Genomic DNA, 14,421 nt, shown 5'->3' on the forward strand with positions numbered 1-14,421 from the left:
CTGTCAAAAATGTTAAATCTACATATTCCGGTTACAACTCCTTAGAAATGCAGTAACAAAGGTTTATAAAATAAAATGGCAACATGTAGAGCAATGAGTAACATTTCTGACAGTGATGTCCACTCCAGAACGGCTCACCTCAGGGTCTGTACTGAGAGCCTGATCACTTGTCCTAGACACTTCCCATCAGGTGAAACAGCCAGTCTAGCGAGTCCTGTTGAATTTTATCTGTTTCAGTGAGATCCCTCTGAATCTGCTACTGAAAACAATTTATTCTGACTTACCCTCAAAAATATTTAAAAATTTTGAAGGTAATACATCTCCCTTCACATTCGTTATTAAAAGGAGAACAACCCCAGTTTCTGCACTCTCTCCATCTACTCAGATCATTCATCCTTGGAAGCATTCTATTAATGGACTGGAAAATCAAATACTTCAAACGACTACCTAAAATAGCTCTCTGGCTCCGAATCTGTTGTTGTGCTCATTCATGATGTGAAATGCAAACAGAAATCGCTGGAGAAACTCAACACTTCTGGCAGTGACCTTGGAGAAAGGAATAGAGGTTAAAGGTTTCAAGTCCAACATTACTCTTCATCTGTTTTTTTGCTAATTGGACAAAAAAGGAAGGCTTGTTTTGCCACAGCAACTTTCTCAACATCAGGACTTTGCAAAACACTCCAAAGCTAATGAAATAGTGTTTGAAATTTAGTCAATGCTGTAACATAGGAATTGAGGCAGTCAATTCACACACAGAAAACTCCTCAAACAGCCTTAGTAATGAAAATTCCTCCATATGAAACCTGAAAGATTAGCTCTGCCTTTGTTTCCACAGTTGCTGTCTGACCCGACCAATCTTCGCAGTGGCTTTATGTTTTAATCGAGTTCAACATCTTCAGTATTTTATTTGGAAACAGTTTTCATGACATTAATTGAGTGATAAATATTGGTTAGAACACCAGAGAGAGCTCCCCTGCTGTTCCTAAGATAGTGCCAGGGGTTCACTTTTGCTTCCAACTAAAGCGTTTAACACCTTATCAGATAGGACAATACTCCCAGTGCTCGACTGAAATGTCAGCCCAATTTAGGACCTCCAGGGGGTGATGGGTTTAAATGTACACACTTCTGATTTGGAATCATAACTATAACTAGCCAAGTAATAGAAAGCAAGCAACTTCTTCTCAGGAAGTCGACAAACCAACCTGACACTAGGTGACATACAGAGGGAAAACATGGGACCAAATATTTGACCAAAGAGGTAGTGTGAGTGCTCCACCTCCAAGGATATTTTACCTGAAGTGGTCCTGCTTGCTACCTCGGAGAATACAAGAAACTGGGTGTGAATCTAATGGTACTGAAGAATCCAATGGACATTTATTACAATTAACTATTATGTAAAAAACTTTACATTCCCCAGGCACACAGGTGTGTGGGCTAACATTAAGGTAGAGGCTGTACCTCCTTAATCCAGCACTCTGTGTTACAGCAACTACAGCATAGTCCCAGATCCGGGTCATACAACGTCTTTGTTTAGGAGATGAGGTTATGGAGTACACATGCCCATTCTACACTTGCACTTAATAGAGAGAAGTGCTTTTACTTTTCTATCTGACATCATTAAGATCATTGTCATATAATTTGTACAGTGCAGAAAGAGGCCATTTGGCCCACTGAGTCGGTACTGACCCTCCAAAGGGCATCTCACCCATCCCCAGATCCAGACCCTTACCCTATCCCCGTAATCCCATATTTACTATGGCCAATCCACCTAGACTACACATCCTGGGACACTATGGGCAATTTAAGCATGGCCAAACCACCTAACCTGCACTTGTTTTGGACTGTGGGAGAAAACTAGAGCAAAGCCACACAGACACAGGGAGAATGTGCAAACTCCACACAGGCGGTCACCTGAGGGTAGAATTGAACCCAGGCCCCTGGTGCTGTGAGGTAGCAGTGCTAACCACTGAGCCACCACGCTGCTCCAACTTACTGGAGCCTTCAATATGATAATGTATTTTGTTGCTCTCAGCTGGGTGTGGATGGCATTATAAATGAAATAATTTAACCTCACATGGGAATGGTTGTCTGTAGCACTGTTGGTGCTTATGCAACTGTATTCTTTTCCATTTTCTATATCGTGGAACATTATTTGTGCTAAAATATGAATTACAGTAGGGAAATTTAATTGAATTAAAAAGTAAAATACAGATAGGTTGCAACTAGCATGTTGCACAGTGCTTTCTAAAATCTATAAACTCCGGTGCTGTTAAAAAGGATGGAATGGTTAGACCAGGAAAGTACAGGCCAGTCAGTGTAGCCTATGATGGGAAACTCTTAGAAAGAATTCTGAGGGACAGAATACATCTGCACGTGGAGGAGCACAGACTAATCAGGGTTAGTCAGCATGGATTTATTAAGGGAAGGTCATGTTTGGCAAGTTTGATTGAACAGGAGAGAGTTAGGACTGCAGATGCTGGAGATCAGAGGCGAAAGTGTGGTGCTGGAAAAGCACAGCAGATCAGGCAGCATCTGAGGAGCAGGAAAATTGACGTTTTGGGCATAAGCCCTTCATCAGGAATGAGGCTTGTGGGCAGGGGGGCTGAGAGATAAATGGGTGGGGGTGGGGCTGGGGGGAAGATAACTCAGCTCACTGTGAGGCAGCAGTGCTAACCACTGAGCCTTCTAGTTATGCTGGAACTGTACAAAATGCTAGTTAGACCATAACTGGAGTACTGTGTGCAGTTCTGGTCACCACATTATTGGAAGGATAGCATTATACTGGAGTGGGTACAGAGGAGATTAACCAAGATGTTTCCTGGACTGGAGGGTCTGAGCTGCAAAGGAAGCTTCAAAAGGCTGGAGTTGTTTTCCCTTCAGCAGCAAAAGTTGAGAGGGAGACCTGATCGAGGTGTATAAGGATATGACAGGCAGAGGAAGCCACATATCCATATTTGGAAATTAAAGGATATAGGGGTAGTGTAGGAAAATGAGAACTGAGGTAGAAAATCAACCATAGTTGGGGTAGACACAGGTATATTTACAACATTTAAAAGGCATTTGGAAAGTACATGAATAGGAAAGGTTTGGAGGGATATGGACCAACCACAGGCAAATGGGAAGAGTTTAGTTAGGGAAATTTGGTCAGTGTGAATGAGTTGGACAGAAAGGTCTGATTCCATGCTGTTAAACTTAATGACTCATGAATGGCCTACCCTTGCTCTCATTTCTAATGTTTTTACATTTTTTTGGTTCTCAACCATTCTCCCTCGCTTTCCTCAGTCATGGGCATCAGGAAAGGTGTGAATGTACTGTAGAGAACACAGAAGTGATTTACAGGAATGGTTCCAGGAATGAGGAACTTTAGTTCTGAGGATAGATTGAAGAAACTGGGATTCTTTGTTCTGTTTGGAATGAAGAAGGTTGAGAGGAGACCCGGTCAAGTTTTCAAAGTCACAGGCAGACCTGACGGGATAGGGGAGAGAAACTATAAAAGAAACAAGTAGGAGAGGGCAAAGATTTCAAGTAATTTGCCAAAGAAGCAAATCTGATGTGAGAATTCTTTTTTCACCCAGTGAGTAGTTAGAACCTGGAATGTGCTGCTGGAAATGTGCTGCTGGAAATGTGCTGCTGGAAATGTGCTGCTGGAAATGTGCTGCATGGAGATTCAACTGAAGATTCAAGTAGGCATTGGAGGGGTATTTAAATACAAATAACGTGCAAGGGTATGGGGGTGTGGCATTTAGTAATGATGCTCATTTGAAGAGTCAATGCAGAATTAATGCTCTGAATAGCAATTTTATGATTCTCAGACTCTCCCTTGCTTCCTGTTTTATTGTCACAATTACAAAGTCACACAAAAATCTCTTCTTTGCCCAATTTCCCAGTGTCAGCTTTTATTTCATTGAGCTGTTTTCTTGCCTGCCTTAATGTTTGACATGGGAAGAGTGATATCACAGCCTATTATCATATAAACAGCAGACCATTCAGTCTGTCAACTCTCTTCCAGAGGTTAATGGTTCATCATAGAACCATTTACCCAGTTTTGCACTGTATTCCTTGCTGACCCTAGCTGTCAGAAATCTATCAATCTCAGCCTTGTAAATGTTACCTTTGTATCATCTGCTGTCACTTCTTTGAGATGTGGGGGCGGAAGGGGTTGGTTAGTGTTGGTGGAAAGGGCTCCACCATTTCCCCTGAATTGTGTCCATAGTTGGGATCGCTGAGCTCCTGGGATGTCAGTGTAAGAAGAACAGCTTACAGTATGATCAAGGACAGATGTGCCCTGCCAATCACAGGGAGAGAGAACTGTAACTGAGGTGTATTGGTGAGATGTTTCAACAATCCCACATGACTTGTTTTAAGTGAAGATAAGTGTGTCTGGCAATTTGAGTGACAGTCCCAGATGCACTGCCAATAGCATCTGGTTAACTCTTAACCAGCTAACCAGGTGAAAGCACCATGGCTCCTCCTCTCACCTGGTAATATGTTGGAGCTGACAACTCCATCATGTCCTTGTGACACATGCTTCAAGATGGCAGCTCACCACCTCGTTCTCAAGAGACCATCAGGGATCAGCAATAAGCAATGGCCACATCTCAGGAATTAACTTTCAAAGTAGTTGGGATCAATTTTGTTTATTATTCTTTCATGGGCTGCGGGGATCATAAGGAGAGCCCAATCCTAAATGCTCTTGAACTAAGTGGCTTGCTTTCTTTTGAAGGACATCTAGAAGTAACCAAGCTGCTGTGGGTCTGGAGTCACATACGGACCAGATCAGATAAGGATGGCAGCCTTTCTGTTGCTTTAGGGCAGTGGAAAAGCAGATTTTACAAGATGGGCGTCAGGATTTCCCTGACTTCTGAAGATCCTGGTTGAGGTGTCAGGAACCCCCAAGCTGCTAACTTTGAATGTGCAGGGGATCAGAGGATCAGAGCTTCACTTAAACCAACAGAAGTCAAACCAGAAGCACGAGGCTTAGCCAAAGGAGCAAAGGTTTAACTACAGAGCATTGTTAGAAGCTGTCAGTGGGGCATTGAATCAATGGGGTATTTGACCAGAAGGGTATTTAATCAGAGGGGTATTTCATCAGATGAATAATTAACCAGAAGAAAAATAAATATTGAAAGAAAACTCCTTTCATGATCTCACTTGATCCTAAAGGATTTTGTAACCCTACTTCCCAGCAATTTTAAACGTTGGCCCTGGAAATGAATGGGAACACCAGTCAGCCCTAGGTTTTATTCCATTCCTCACTGCAAACTCCCACTGACAGCAAAACGCTAATGGAGACTCTGTTGTTAGTGTTGATCATTGAGGAATAAGTACCGAGGATAATTGCCTGAGAATCATGGCAGTGGCACGGAATATTTTAACAGCCACGTGAGAGAGTAGTCAGGTCATGGATTTGCATCGGTTTTGAATACAGCTCCTCTGACTCTGCAACACACCCTTAGTACCTCACTGGAATGCATCATTCTTACCTGGTTTAGGTTTATATAAGACTCTGGTCTCACATAAATCAAAACAGCATAGGATATACTAGCAAATTTAGGCCATTCAGTCCATCATATTTGCTCCATCTTATCATTATCATCTGAAAGGAAGTTCCTCCTCATCTCTATCTTAAGTCGGTGACTGCTTATTCAGAGATGTTGCTCCTTTGGTCCTAGACACCTCCATAAGGAGAACCAACTTTCCACATCTACCCTGTCAAGTTCCCTCAGTGTTTCATTCTTCTAAATTTCCATGAGTACAGGCTCAACCTACTCAACCTCTCCCTAAAAGACAATCCTTCTACGCCTTGTATCGGTTAAGTGACCCTTCTCTGGACTGCCTCCATTGTCACAGAGTTATAGAGATGCACAACACAAAAACAGATCCTTCGATCTAACTTGTCCATGCTGATCAGATATCCGAAGTAAATCCAGTCCCACTTGTCAGTATTTGGCCCATATCCCTCTAAATTCTTCCTATTCACATACCCATCCAGATGTCTTTTAAATGTTGTAATTGTACCACTTCCTCTGGCAGCTTATTCCATACACACACCACACGCTGGGTGAAAAGTTGCCCCTTAGATCCCTTTTATACCTTTCCCCTCTCACCTTAAAGCTAGGCCCTCTAGTTCTGGACTCATTTATTCCAGGGAAAAGACCTACCCTATTTACTCTACCCATGCCCCTCATGATTTTATAAACCTCTGTAAGATCACCCCTCAGCCTCTGACGCTCCAGGAAAAATAGTCCCAGTCTGTTCAGTCCCTACAGTTCAAGCCCTCCAACCCTGGCAACACCCTTGTAAATCTTTTCTGAACCCTTTCAAGTGTCACAACATCCTTCTTATAGGAAGGAGACCAGAACTGCACGCAGTATTCCAGAAGTGGCCAAACCAATGTACAGCCGCAACATGACCTCCCAACTTCTATTCTCAATGCACTGACCAATAAAGGCAAGCATACAAAACACCTTCTTCACTATCCTATCTACCTGAGACTCCACTTTCAAGGAACTACTAACCTGCACTCCAAGGTCTCTTTGTTCAGCAATACTCCCCATGACCTTACCATTAAGTGTATTAGCCTTGCCCTGATTTGCTTTTTCCAAAATGCAGCACCTTGCATTTATATAAATTAAACTCCATTTGTCACCCCTTGGCCCATCTGATCTAGATCCTGTTGTACTCTGAGGTAACCTTCTTCGTTGTCCACTACACCTCCAATTTTGGTGTCATCTCCACACTAGACATCCGAGGAGATAGGGAAAGTGCGAAATGACTATTTTTTGTTAGTATTCACACTGAAAAAATACAATGTTGTTGAGAAGAATACTGAGAAGCAGGCTAATAGACTAGATGGGATTGAGGTGTTAGCAATTCTGGAAGTGTGAAAATAGATAAATCCCCTAGACCAGATGGGATTTATCCTAGGATTCTCTGGGAAGGCAGGGAGGAGATTGTAGAGCCTTTGGCTTTGATCTTTATGTTGTCATTGTCTACAGGAATAGTGCCAGAGGACTGAAGGATAGCAAATGTTGTCCTCTTGTTCAAGAAGGAGAGTAGAGCGAACCTTGGTAATTATAGACCAGTGAGCCTTACTTTGGTTCTGGGTAAAGTATTGGAAAAGGTTATAAGAGATAGAATTTATTATTATCTAGAGAGGAATAAGTTGATTAGGGATAGTCAACACTGTTTTGTGATGGGTAGGTTGTGCCTCACAAACCTTATTGAGTTTCTTTAAGAACAAAGAACAAAGAACAAAGAAAGTTTACAGCCCAGGAACAGACCTTTCGGCCCTCCAAGCCTGAGCCAATCCAAATGTACTGTCTAAACCTGTCAATCCCTAAGCATCTGTATCCCTCTGCTTCCCACCTACTCATGCATCTGTCCAGACACATCTTAAGTGAATCTACCGTGCCTGTCTCTACCACCTCTGCTGGCAACGCATTCCAAATGCCCACCACCCTCTGTGTGAAGCACTTACCACGTGTATTCCCTCTTAAACTTTTCACCTCTCACCTTGAAAGCGCGACCTCTCGTTATTGAATCCTTCACCCTGGGAAAACGCTTGTCTCTTCCACCCTGTCTATACCCTTCATGATTTTGTAAACAGTAACTAAACAGGTGGATGAGGGTAAAGCAGTTGATGTGGTGCATATGGATTACGTAAGGCGTTTGATAAGGTTCCCCATGTTAGGGTACTGCACAAACTACGGAGGCATGAGATTAAGGGTAATTTAGCGGTTTGGATCAGAAATTGTCTAGCTGAAAGAAGACAGAGGGTAATGGTTGATGGGAAATATTCATCCTGGAGTTCGATTACTAGTGGGGTACTGCAAGGATCTGTTTTGGGTCCAATGCAGTTTGTCATTTTTATAAATAACCTGGATGAGTGTGTAGAAGGATGGGTTAGTAAATTTGCAGATGACACTAAGGGTCGTGGAGTTGTGGGTAGTGACAAAGGATTTTGCAGGTTACAGAGGGACATAGATAAGCTGCAGAGCTGGGCTAAGAGGTGGCAAATGGAGTTTAATGCAGAAAAGTGTGAAGTGATTCACTTTGGAAGGAACAACAGGAATACAGAGTACTGGGCTAATGGTAAGATACTTGGTAGTGCAGATGAGCAGAGAGACCTTGGTGTCCATGTACATGGATCCCTGAAAGTTGTCACCCAGTTTGATAGGGTTGTTAAGAAGGCATTCGGTGGGTTAGCTTTTATTGGTAGAAGGATTGAGTTTCGGAGCCACGAGGTCATGCTGCAGCTGTACAAAACTCTAGTGCAGCTGCACTTGGAGTATTGTGTACAGTTCTGGTCACCGCATTATAGGAAGGATGTGGAAGATTTGGAAAGAGTTCAGAGGAGATTTACTAGGATGTTGCCTGGTATAGAGGGAAGGTCTTATGGGGAAAGGCTAAGGGACTTGAGGCTGTTTTCATTAGAGAGAAGGTTGAGAGGTGACTTAATTGAGACATATAAGATAATCAGAGGGTTAGATAGGGTGGACAGGGAGAGCCTTTTTCCTCGGATGGCGATGGCTAGCACGAGGAGTCAAAGATTTAAGTTGAGGGGTGATAGATATGGGAGAGATGTCAGAGGTAGTTTCTTTACTCAGGGAGTAGTAGGGGCATGGAACGCACTGCCTGCAACAGTGGTAGTCTCGCCAACTTTACAGGTATTTAAATGGTCATTGGATAAACATATGGATGAAAATGGAATAGTGTAGGTTAGACAGGCTTTAGATTGGTTTCACAAGTCGGCGCAACATCGAGGGCCGAAGGGCCTGTACTGTGCTGTAATGTTCTATGTTCTATGCCTCCTATATTCACTTCCAAATCAATTACATAAATGACAAAAAGCAGTAGACCCAGCACCATATCGTGTGGCACTCCACTGGTCATAGGCCTCCAGTCTGAAAAACAACCCTCCACCACCACCCTCTGTCTTCTACCTTTGAGCCAGTTCTGTATCCAAATGGCTAGTTCTCCCTGTATTCCATGAGATCTAACCTTGCTAATCAGTCTCTCATGAGGAACCTTGTCGAACGCCTTACTGAAGTCCATATAGATCATGTTCACCACTTTGGCCCCAGCAATCATCTTTGTTACTTCCTCAAAAAACCCAATCAAGTTTGTGAGACATGATTTCTCATGCACAAAGCCATGTCGACTATCCCTAATCAGTCTTTGTCTTTCCAAATACATGTACATCCTGTCCCTCAGGATTCCCTCCAACAACTTACCCATCGCTGACGTCAGGCTCACTGGTCTATAGTTCCCTGGCTTGTCCTTACTACCCTTCTTAAACAGTGGCACCATGTTTGCCAACCTCCAGTCTTCTGGCACCTCACCTGTGATTGTTGATGATACAAATATCACAGTAAGAGGCCCAGCAATCACTTCCCTAGCTTCCCACAGAGTTCTAGGGTATACCTGATCAGGTCCTGGGAGTTATCCACCTTTATGCATTTTAAGACATCCAGCACTTCCTCCTCTGTAATATGGACATTTTTCAAGATGTCACCATCTATTTCCCTACATTCTGTATCTTCCATGTCCTTCTCCATAGTAAACACTGATGCAAAATACTCAGTTAGTATCTTCCCCATCTCCTGTGGTTCCACAAATGGGTAGCCTTGCTGATCTTTAAGAGACCCTATTCTCTCCCTAGTTACCCTTTTGTCCTTAATGTATTTATAAAATCTTTTTGGATTCTCCTTAACCCTTTTTGCCAAAGCTACCTCCTGTCCCCTTTTTGCCCTCCTGATTTCATTTTTAAGTATACTCCTACTGCCTTTATACACTCCTAGGGAATCACTCAATCTCTGCTGTCTATACCTGATGTATGCTCCCTTCTTATTTTTGACGAAAACTTCAATTTCTCTAGTCACCCAGCGTTCCCCATACCTACCAGCCTTGCCTTTCACCCTTTTAGGAACATACTGTTTCTAGACTCTCATTATCTCATTTCTGAAGGCTTCTCATTTTCCAGCCATCCCTTTACCTGCGAACATTCGCCCCCAATCAATTTTTGAAAGTTCTTGCCTAATACCCTCAAAATTGGCCTTCCTCCAATTTAGAACTTCAACTTTTAGATCCTGACTATCTTTTTCCGTCTCTATGTCAGTGTATCTTTCCTTTGATAACGGTCCAAAAATGCTCATTGTATTCCAGCTGCAGTTCAACTACTACCTGGCATAGTTTAGGCAATACCTCCTTATTTTAATACCCCACTCCCTTTGAAATAAAGGCCAACATTCCATGTGTTTTCCCTGTTGCCAACTGAACTTGAATCCTTGTTTTTTTTGTGATTTATACCCACAGACTCCCAAATCTTTCCTGCAGTTTTTCTCCAAGTTAAATAATCTATCACATTTTTGGCACTTGGGCTTAGCTTCTATATCCCTCTACAGACTCTTTGTGACATCCTACAGTCAGTCATACAGTCATATAGCATAGAAACAGGCCCTTCGGCCCACACTGTCTGTGCTGAATAACAAATACCAAACTAAACTAGTCTGTAGCCTAGTATGCCCTGGTATGCTAAATGCTCATCCAGATGTTTTTTAAGTGTTCCGACAGTACCTGCCTCCCCATCCTCTCAGGCAGCCTGATCCATATTTCTACCACCCTCTGGATGAAAAAACTCTTTCTCATATCTCCTCTAAACCATTTGATCTTCATTTAAACTTGTGCCCTCTGGTCTGAGACATGTCTGCCATGGGGAAAAGATTCTCACAATCTACTCCATCTATGCCTCTCATTACGTTGTTTACCTCAATCAGATTCTCCCTCAGCCTCCTCTGCTCCAGAGAAAACAATCCCAGCCAATCCAGTCTCTCCTCATAACGGAGACTTTTCATCCAGGGTGACATCCTGGTGAGTCTCCTTTGCATTCTCTCCAGTGCAATCATGTCCTTCCAATGGTGTGGTGACCAGAACGGCACACAGTATTCCACCTAACTAATGTTTTATAAAGTTGTAATAAGACTTCCTTGCTCCTATATTCTACACCCAGTTAATGAAGGCAATCATCCCATCTGCCTTCTTCCCTACCCTGTCTCCCTATGCTGACACCTTCAGGGATTTATGGGTTTATACACCAAGGTCCCTCTGTTCCTCAGTACACCCTGGGGACCTGCCATTCATTGTGTATATCCTTCCCTTATTACATCTCCCAAAATGCATCGCCTCACACTTACCAGGATTAACTTCCATCTGCCATTGCTCTGCTTAATTTACCAGCTGATCAATATCAGTCTGTAGCCTGAGCGCATCCTTCTCACTATCGACAACACCACCGATTTTCGTGTCATTTGCAAACTTGTTAATTATACCATCCACATTCACATCCAAGTTGTTACCGCAAAATACTTGCCTTCCCTCTACTCTTGTGTCAACCACTATCTTGTCGATAGTACATTCCCTTCCCTCAATCAAGTCAAGAATATATAGTTTAAATAAACATAGCCCCAGCACTGATCCCTGTTGCACTCCAGTAGTTACAGGGTTGTTATCTTGAAAGTGCTCTCCTTCTGCCATACCTCTGTCTTCTGTTAGTACGTCAATCATCCATCTAATACACTGCCCCCAACACCATGGGCTCTTATCATATTGAGTAGCCTCATGTGCAGTAGCTTATCAAATGTCTTCCTGAAATTGAAACTATATGCACTGCTCCCCTTTATCTATCCTGCTTGTTACCTCCTCAAAGAATTCTAATACTTTTATTAGGCAATAGTTCCCCTTCATGAAACCAGGCTGACTCTGCTTGATCAAATTATATATTTCTAAACATTTGGCTATTGCATCCTTCATAACAGACTCTAAAGTTTTCCCGATAAAAGGTGTTGGATGGCCAATAGTTCTCCATTTTTGTTGCCTTCCCCTTTCAAATAAAAGGACAACAACATGGTTAACTCTTTGCTGTCTAATGAGTGTGTTGGGTTATATCAAACTACTACTGGGCCAAGAACAGAGCTGAAAATGTGTTGCTGGAAAAGCGCAGCAGGTCAGGCAGCATCCAGGGAACAGGAGAATCGACGTTTCGGGCATAAGCCCTTCAAGAACAGAGCTAACAAGCACATTCTCAAAACGGTTAGCGATGGGTGAGACACATGCCAGGCATGAGTGCATGAAGGATCCTACCTTCAGCAGCCACTGGGTATTGTTTTCTGTCGCTGTCTCCAGATGGCGTAGTTTCTGGAGGGAGGTATCTGGCTCACTGGGTGGAGCGTCCCGTTGGAGAGCGTTGGTGTCCTGCTGCTTGTTGGCTCTGCAGTGACTTGGTTCAGGCAGGACGAAGGTGTAGGTGCAGTGCCCATGCTGGACACGGTGGTAGTGCCCACGTGGACTGTTCGCTCCTCGCCACTGGCTGCTGGATCCAGTCAGACTGACCGAAACCCAAAGTAAATTCAGAGCGAGAGCTGGTACCCACATTCTACCCACTGCCTGTGCCTGCCTTCCTCTCCACCCTGGCCAAGGGCTAGCAGGCACTGTTTGAAAGCTGTGTTTATCTCTGGTCTACCTCCAGCCCTGTCCCAACCACATTCAGGCAGGAATCTGAATCAGTCCCAGACCCGGCAACACAACTCTGACAGGAATGCAGCTTTGCGGCTTCCACCAGCTGACTGTCAAAATCCTTCTAATCCAGCTCCTGTTACATTTAATCCCTCTCTCTGTCTCTGCTTCCCCTTTCTCTTCTTGTCACCGTCTCTGTCTGTCTCTCTGTATCTTTCACGTTCCCTCTATTGCTCTGTCTCACACTCTAGCTCTCTGATTCTCACTGACTTTCTGTTGCTGTCCCTGCTCTTGTCTGCCTTTCGCTGTATCCTCCTCTTGTCTGTCTTTCTCTAACTCTGTTTATCTTTCTCTGTTTCTCTCTCCCTGCAACATTTGCAGCCAATCCTCAAGTGAAACTGAGAAAAGCCAGTCTGCGAGCAACATTAAAAGCTCCCTGATGATTTTTGCAAGTTTTCCTCTGGTTGCCAGTGCAATGGGTGTCGAGTTACAAGATTGATTGGATATGTGATTGGTGACTGAAAGAATGCACAGTCCCCTATCACATCACAACCCAGCTAAAACACAAAGTACAGAGGGAACGGGCACAGCACAATCTGCTGCTTATTTGTCAATCAAAACTCCAGCAGGAGACGAGAAAGTTATATCTTGTAGACTCTTGAAGCTCAGCACACACAGGATTTTCCCAAATATCAATCATTCGGATAAAGCACAGATGCAGGAACAGTGATTGGGAAAGTGAAATTAATGTCTTTTCAATTCTCAGTCCTCTTTGGCTGATATGTAAGGCCAGATTTTTAGCTTGACATTTGCTTTGCTTGCCTCCCAATTGTGCTGCATCGACAATTTATTCTGAACGTTTCTATGTTGTTCAGAAGAACTCTTCACTCATGGTCAAGACCAGTTCCCTGTCTCTACGGGATTGTGTGAGGGATATGTTGAAAGAATTGGGTTGTGGGACAAACAGCAAACATCTGTCCAGCGGTTTTGGCCACTCGCTGTCGCTTGACCGTTTCAGATGGAGCAGTAATGAAATGTTCGAATGTATTTAACATGGTTCAGAACATTCTGGAACACTTTTACGAAGTGGTTCGTTTTGTTGTGGGTAAAATGAAGCAGCCAGTTTTCACAGAGTCACATGACAATGAGCAGATAATCTGTCAATGAAGTTGATGAAGAGATAATTATCGACTGGGGCACTGGGAAGAGGTCACCAGATCTTCATGAAGATCTTTCCAGGATTATTTAAATCCTTGAGAGAGTAAACAGGACCTGGGCTTAATGTCCCAACTGCAAGACAATCCCTCCAACAGTGCAGCACCATCTTTGTCTGGATTTTGTATTCATATCTCTGAATTTCACTAATTGCAAGAGATGCTGACTTGTGGATAAAATGTTAAACTGATCATTAAGGGGAATTCTACCAGATTTCCTGGGCTGCTATTTAGTCCAGAACCAAAATGTAAACAGATGGTCTGGATCATTGTTGCATTGCTGGTTGTGGAATCTTGCTGTGCACAATTTGGCAGCGGCACCTCCAACATTACAACAGTGGCTAAAGCTCTTTGCTGGTTGGGTACAACACACACTACACAGTCTCCTGGACAGCTACACCCTGGTCATCCCACAGCCACTGGCTTACAGTCTCCAGCTTCAATTAGTTAAAGATATCACACCCAGATATCACACCCAGATGTCACACCCAGATCTTAAGGATATCACACCCACAGGACTAACACCATGACAGCTATACAGAGACTATGTTCACATTGTCTGTAACTTAAAACTTCACTTCCATTTATGTACAAATTGCCTGCCTCATTTTACACATTTACAAAAGTAACCATATTCCAAAGTACTTCATCATAAAGCATTTTGAGATGCCTTTTCTTAAACTTCATTCACAGG

General features: G+C 43.2%; 1 protein-coding gene across 1 annotated transcript in view; it reads right to left on the minus strand.

Annotated features, from left to right (window-relative positions):
- angpt4 (angiopoietin 4) overlaps positions 1-12,871 on the minus strand; it is a 165,792-nt gene extending 152,921 nt beyond the window's left edge. Inside the window, exon 1 of the mRNA XM_087994708.1 lies at positions 12,142-12,871. Coding sequence (XP_087850834.1) covers positions 12,142-12,432 — 291 coding nt within the window. The 5' untranslated portion in view covers positions 12,433-12,871. The remainder of the gene's footprint in view (positions 1-12,141) is intronic.
- Between the last annotated feature and the right edge of the window lie 1,550 nt (positions 12,872-14,421).

The sequence above is a fragment of the Chiloscyllium plagiosum genome, unplaced genomic scaffold, assembly GCF_037043375.1.
Source record: "Chiloscyllium plagiosum isolate Xiang-an unplaced genomic scaffold, Cpla_swu_hap1 HiC_scaffold_15, whole genome shotgun sequence".
Classification (NCBI taxonomy): Eukaryota; Metazoa; Chordata; class Chondrichthyes; order Orectolobiformes; family Hemiscylliidae; genus Chiloscyllium; species Chiloscyllium plagiosum.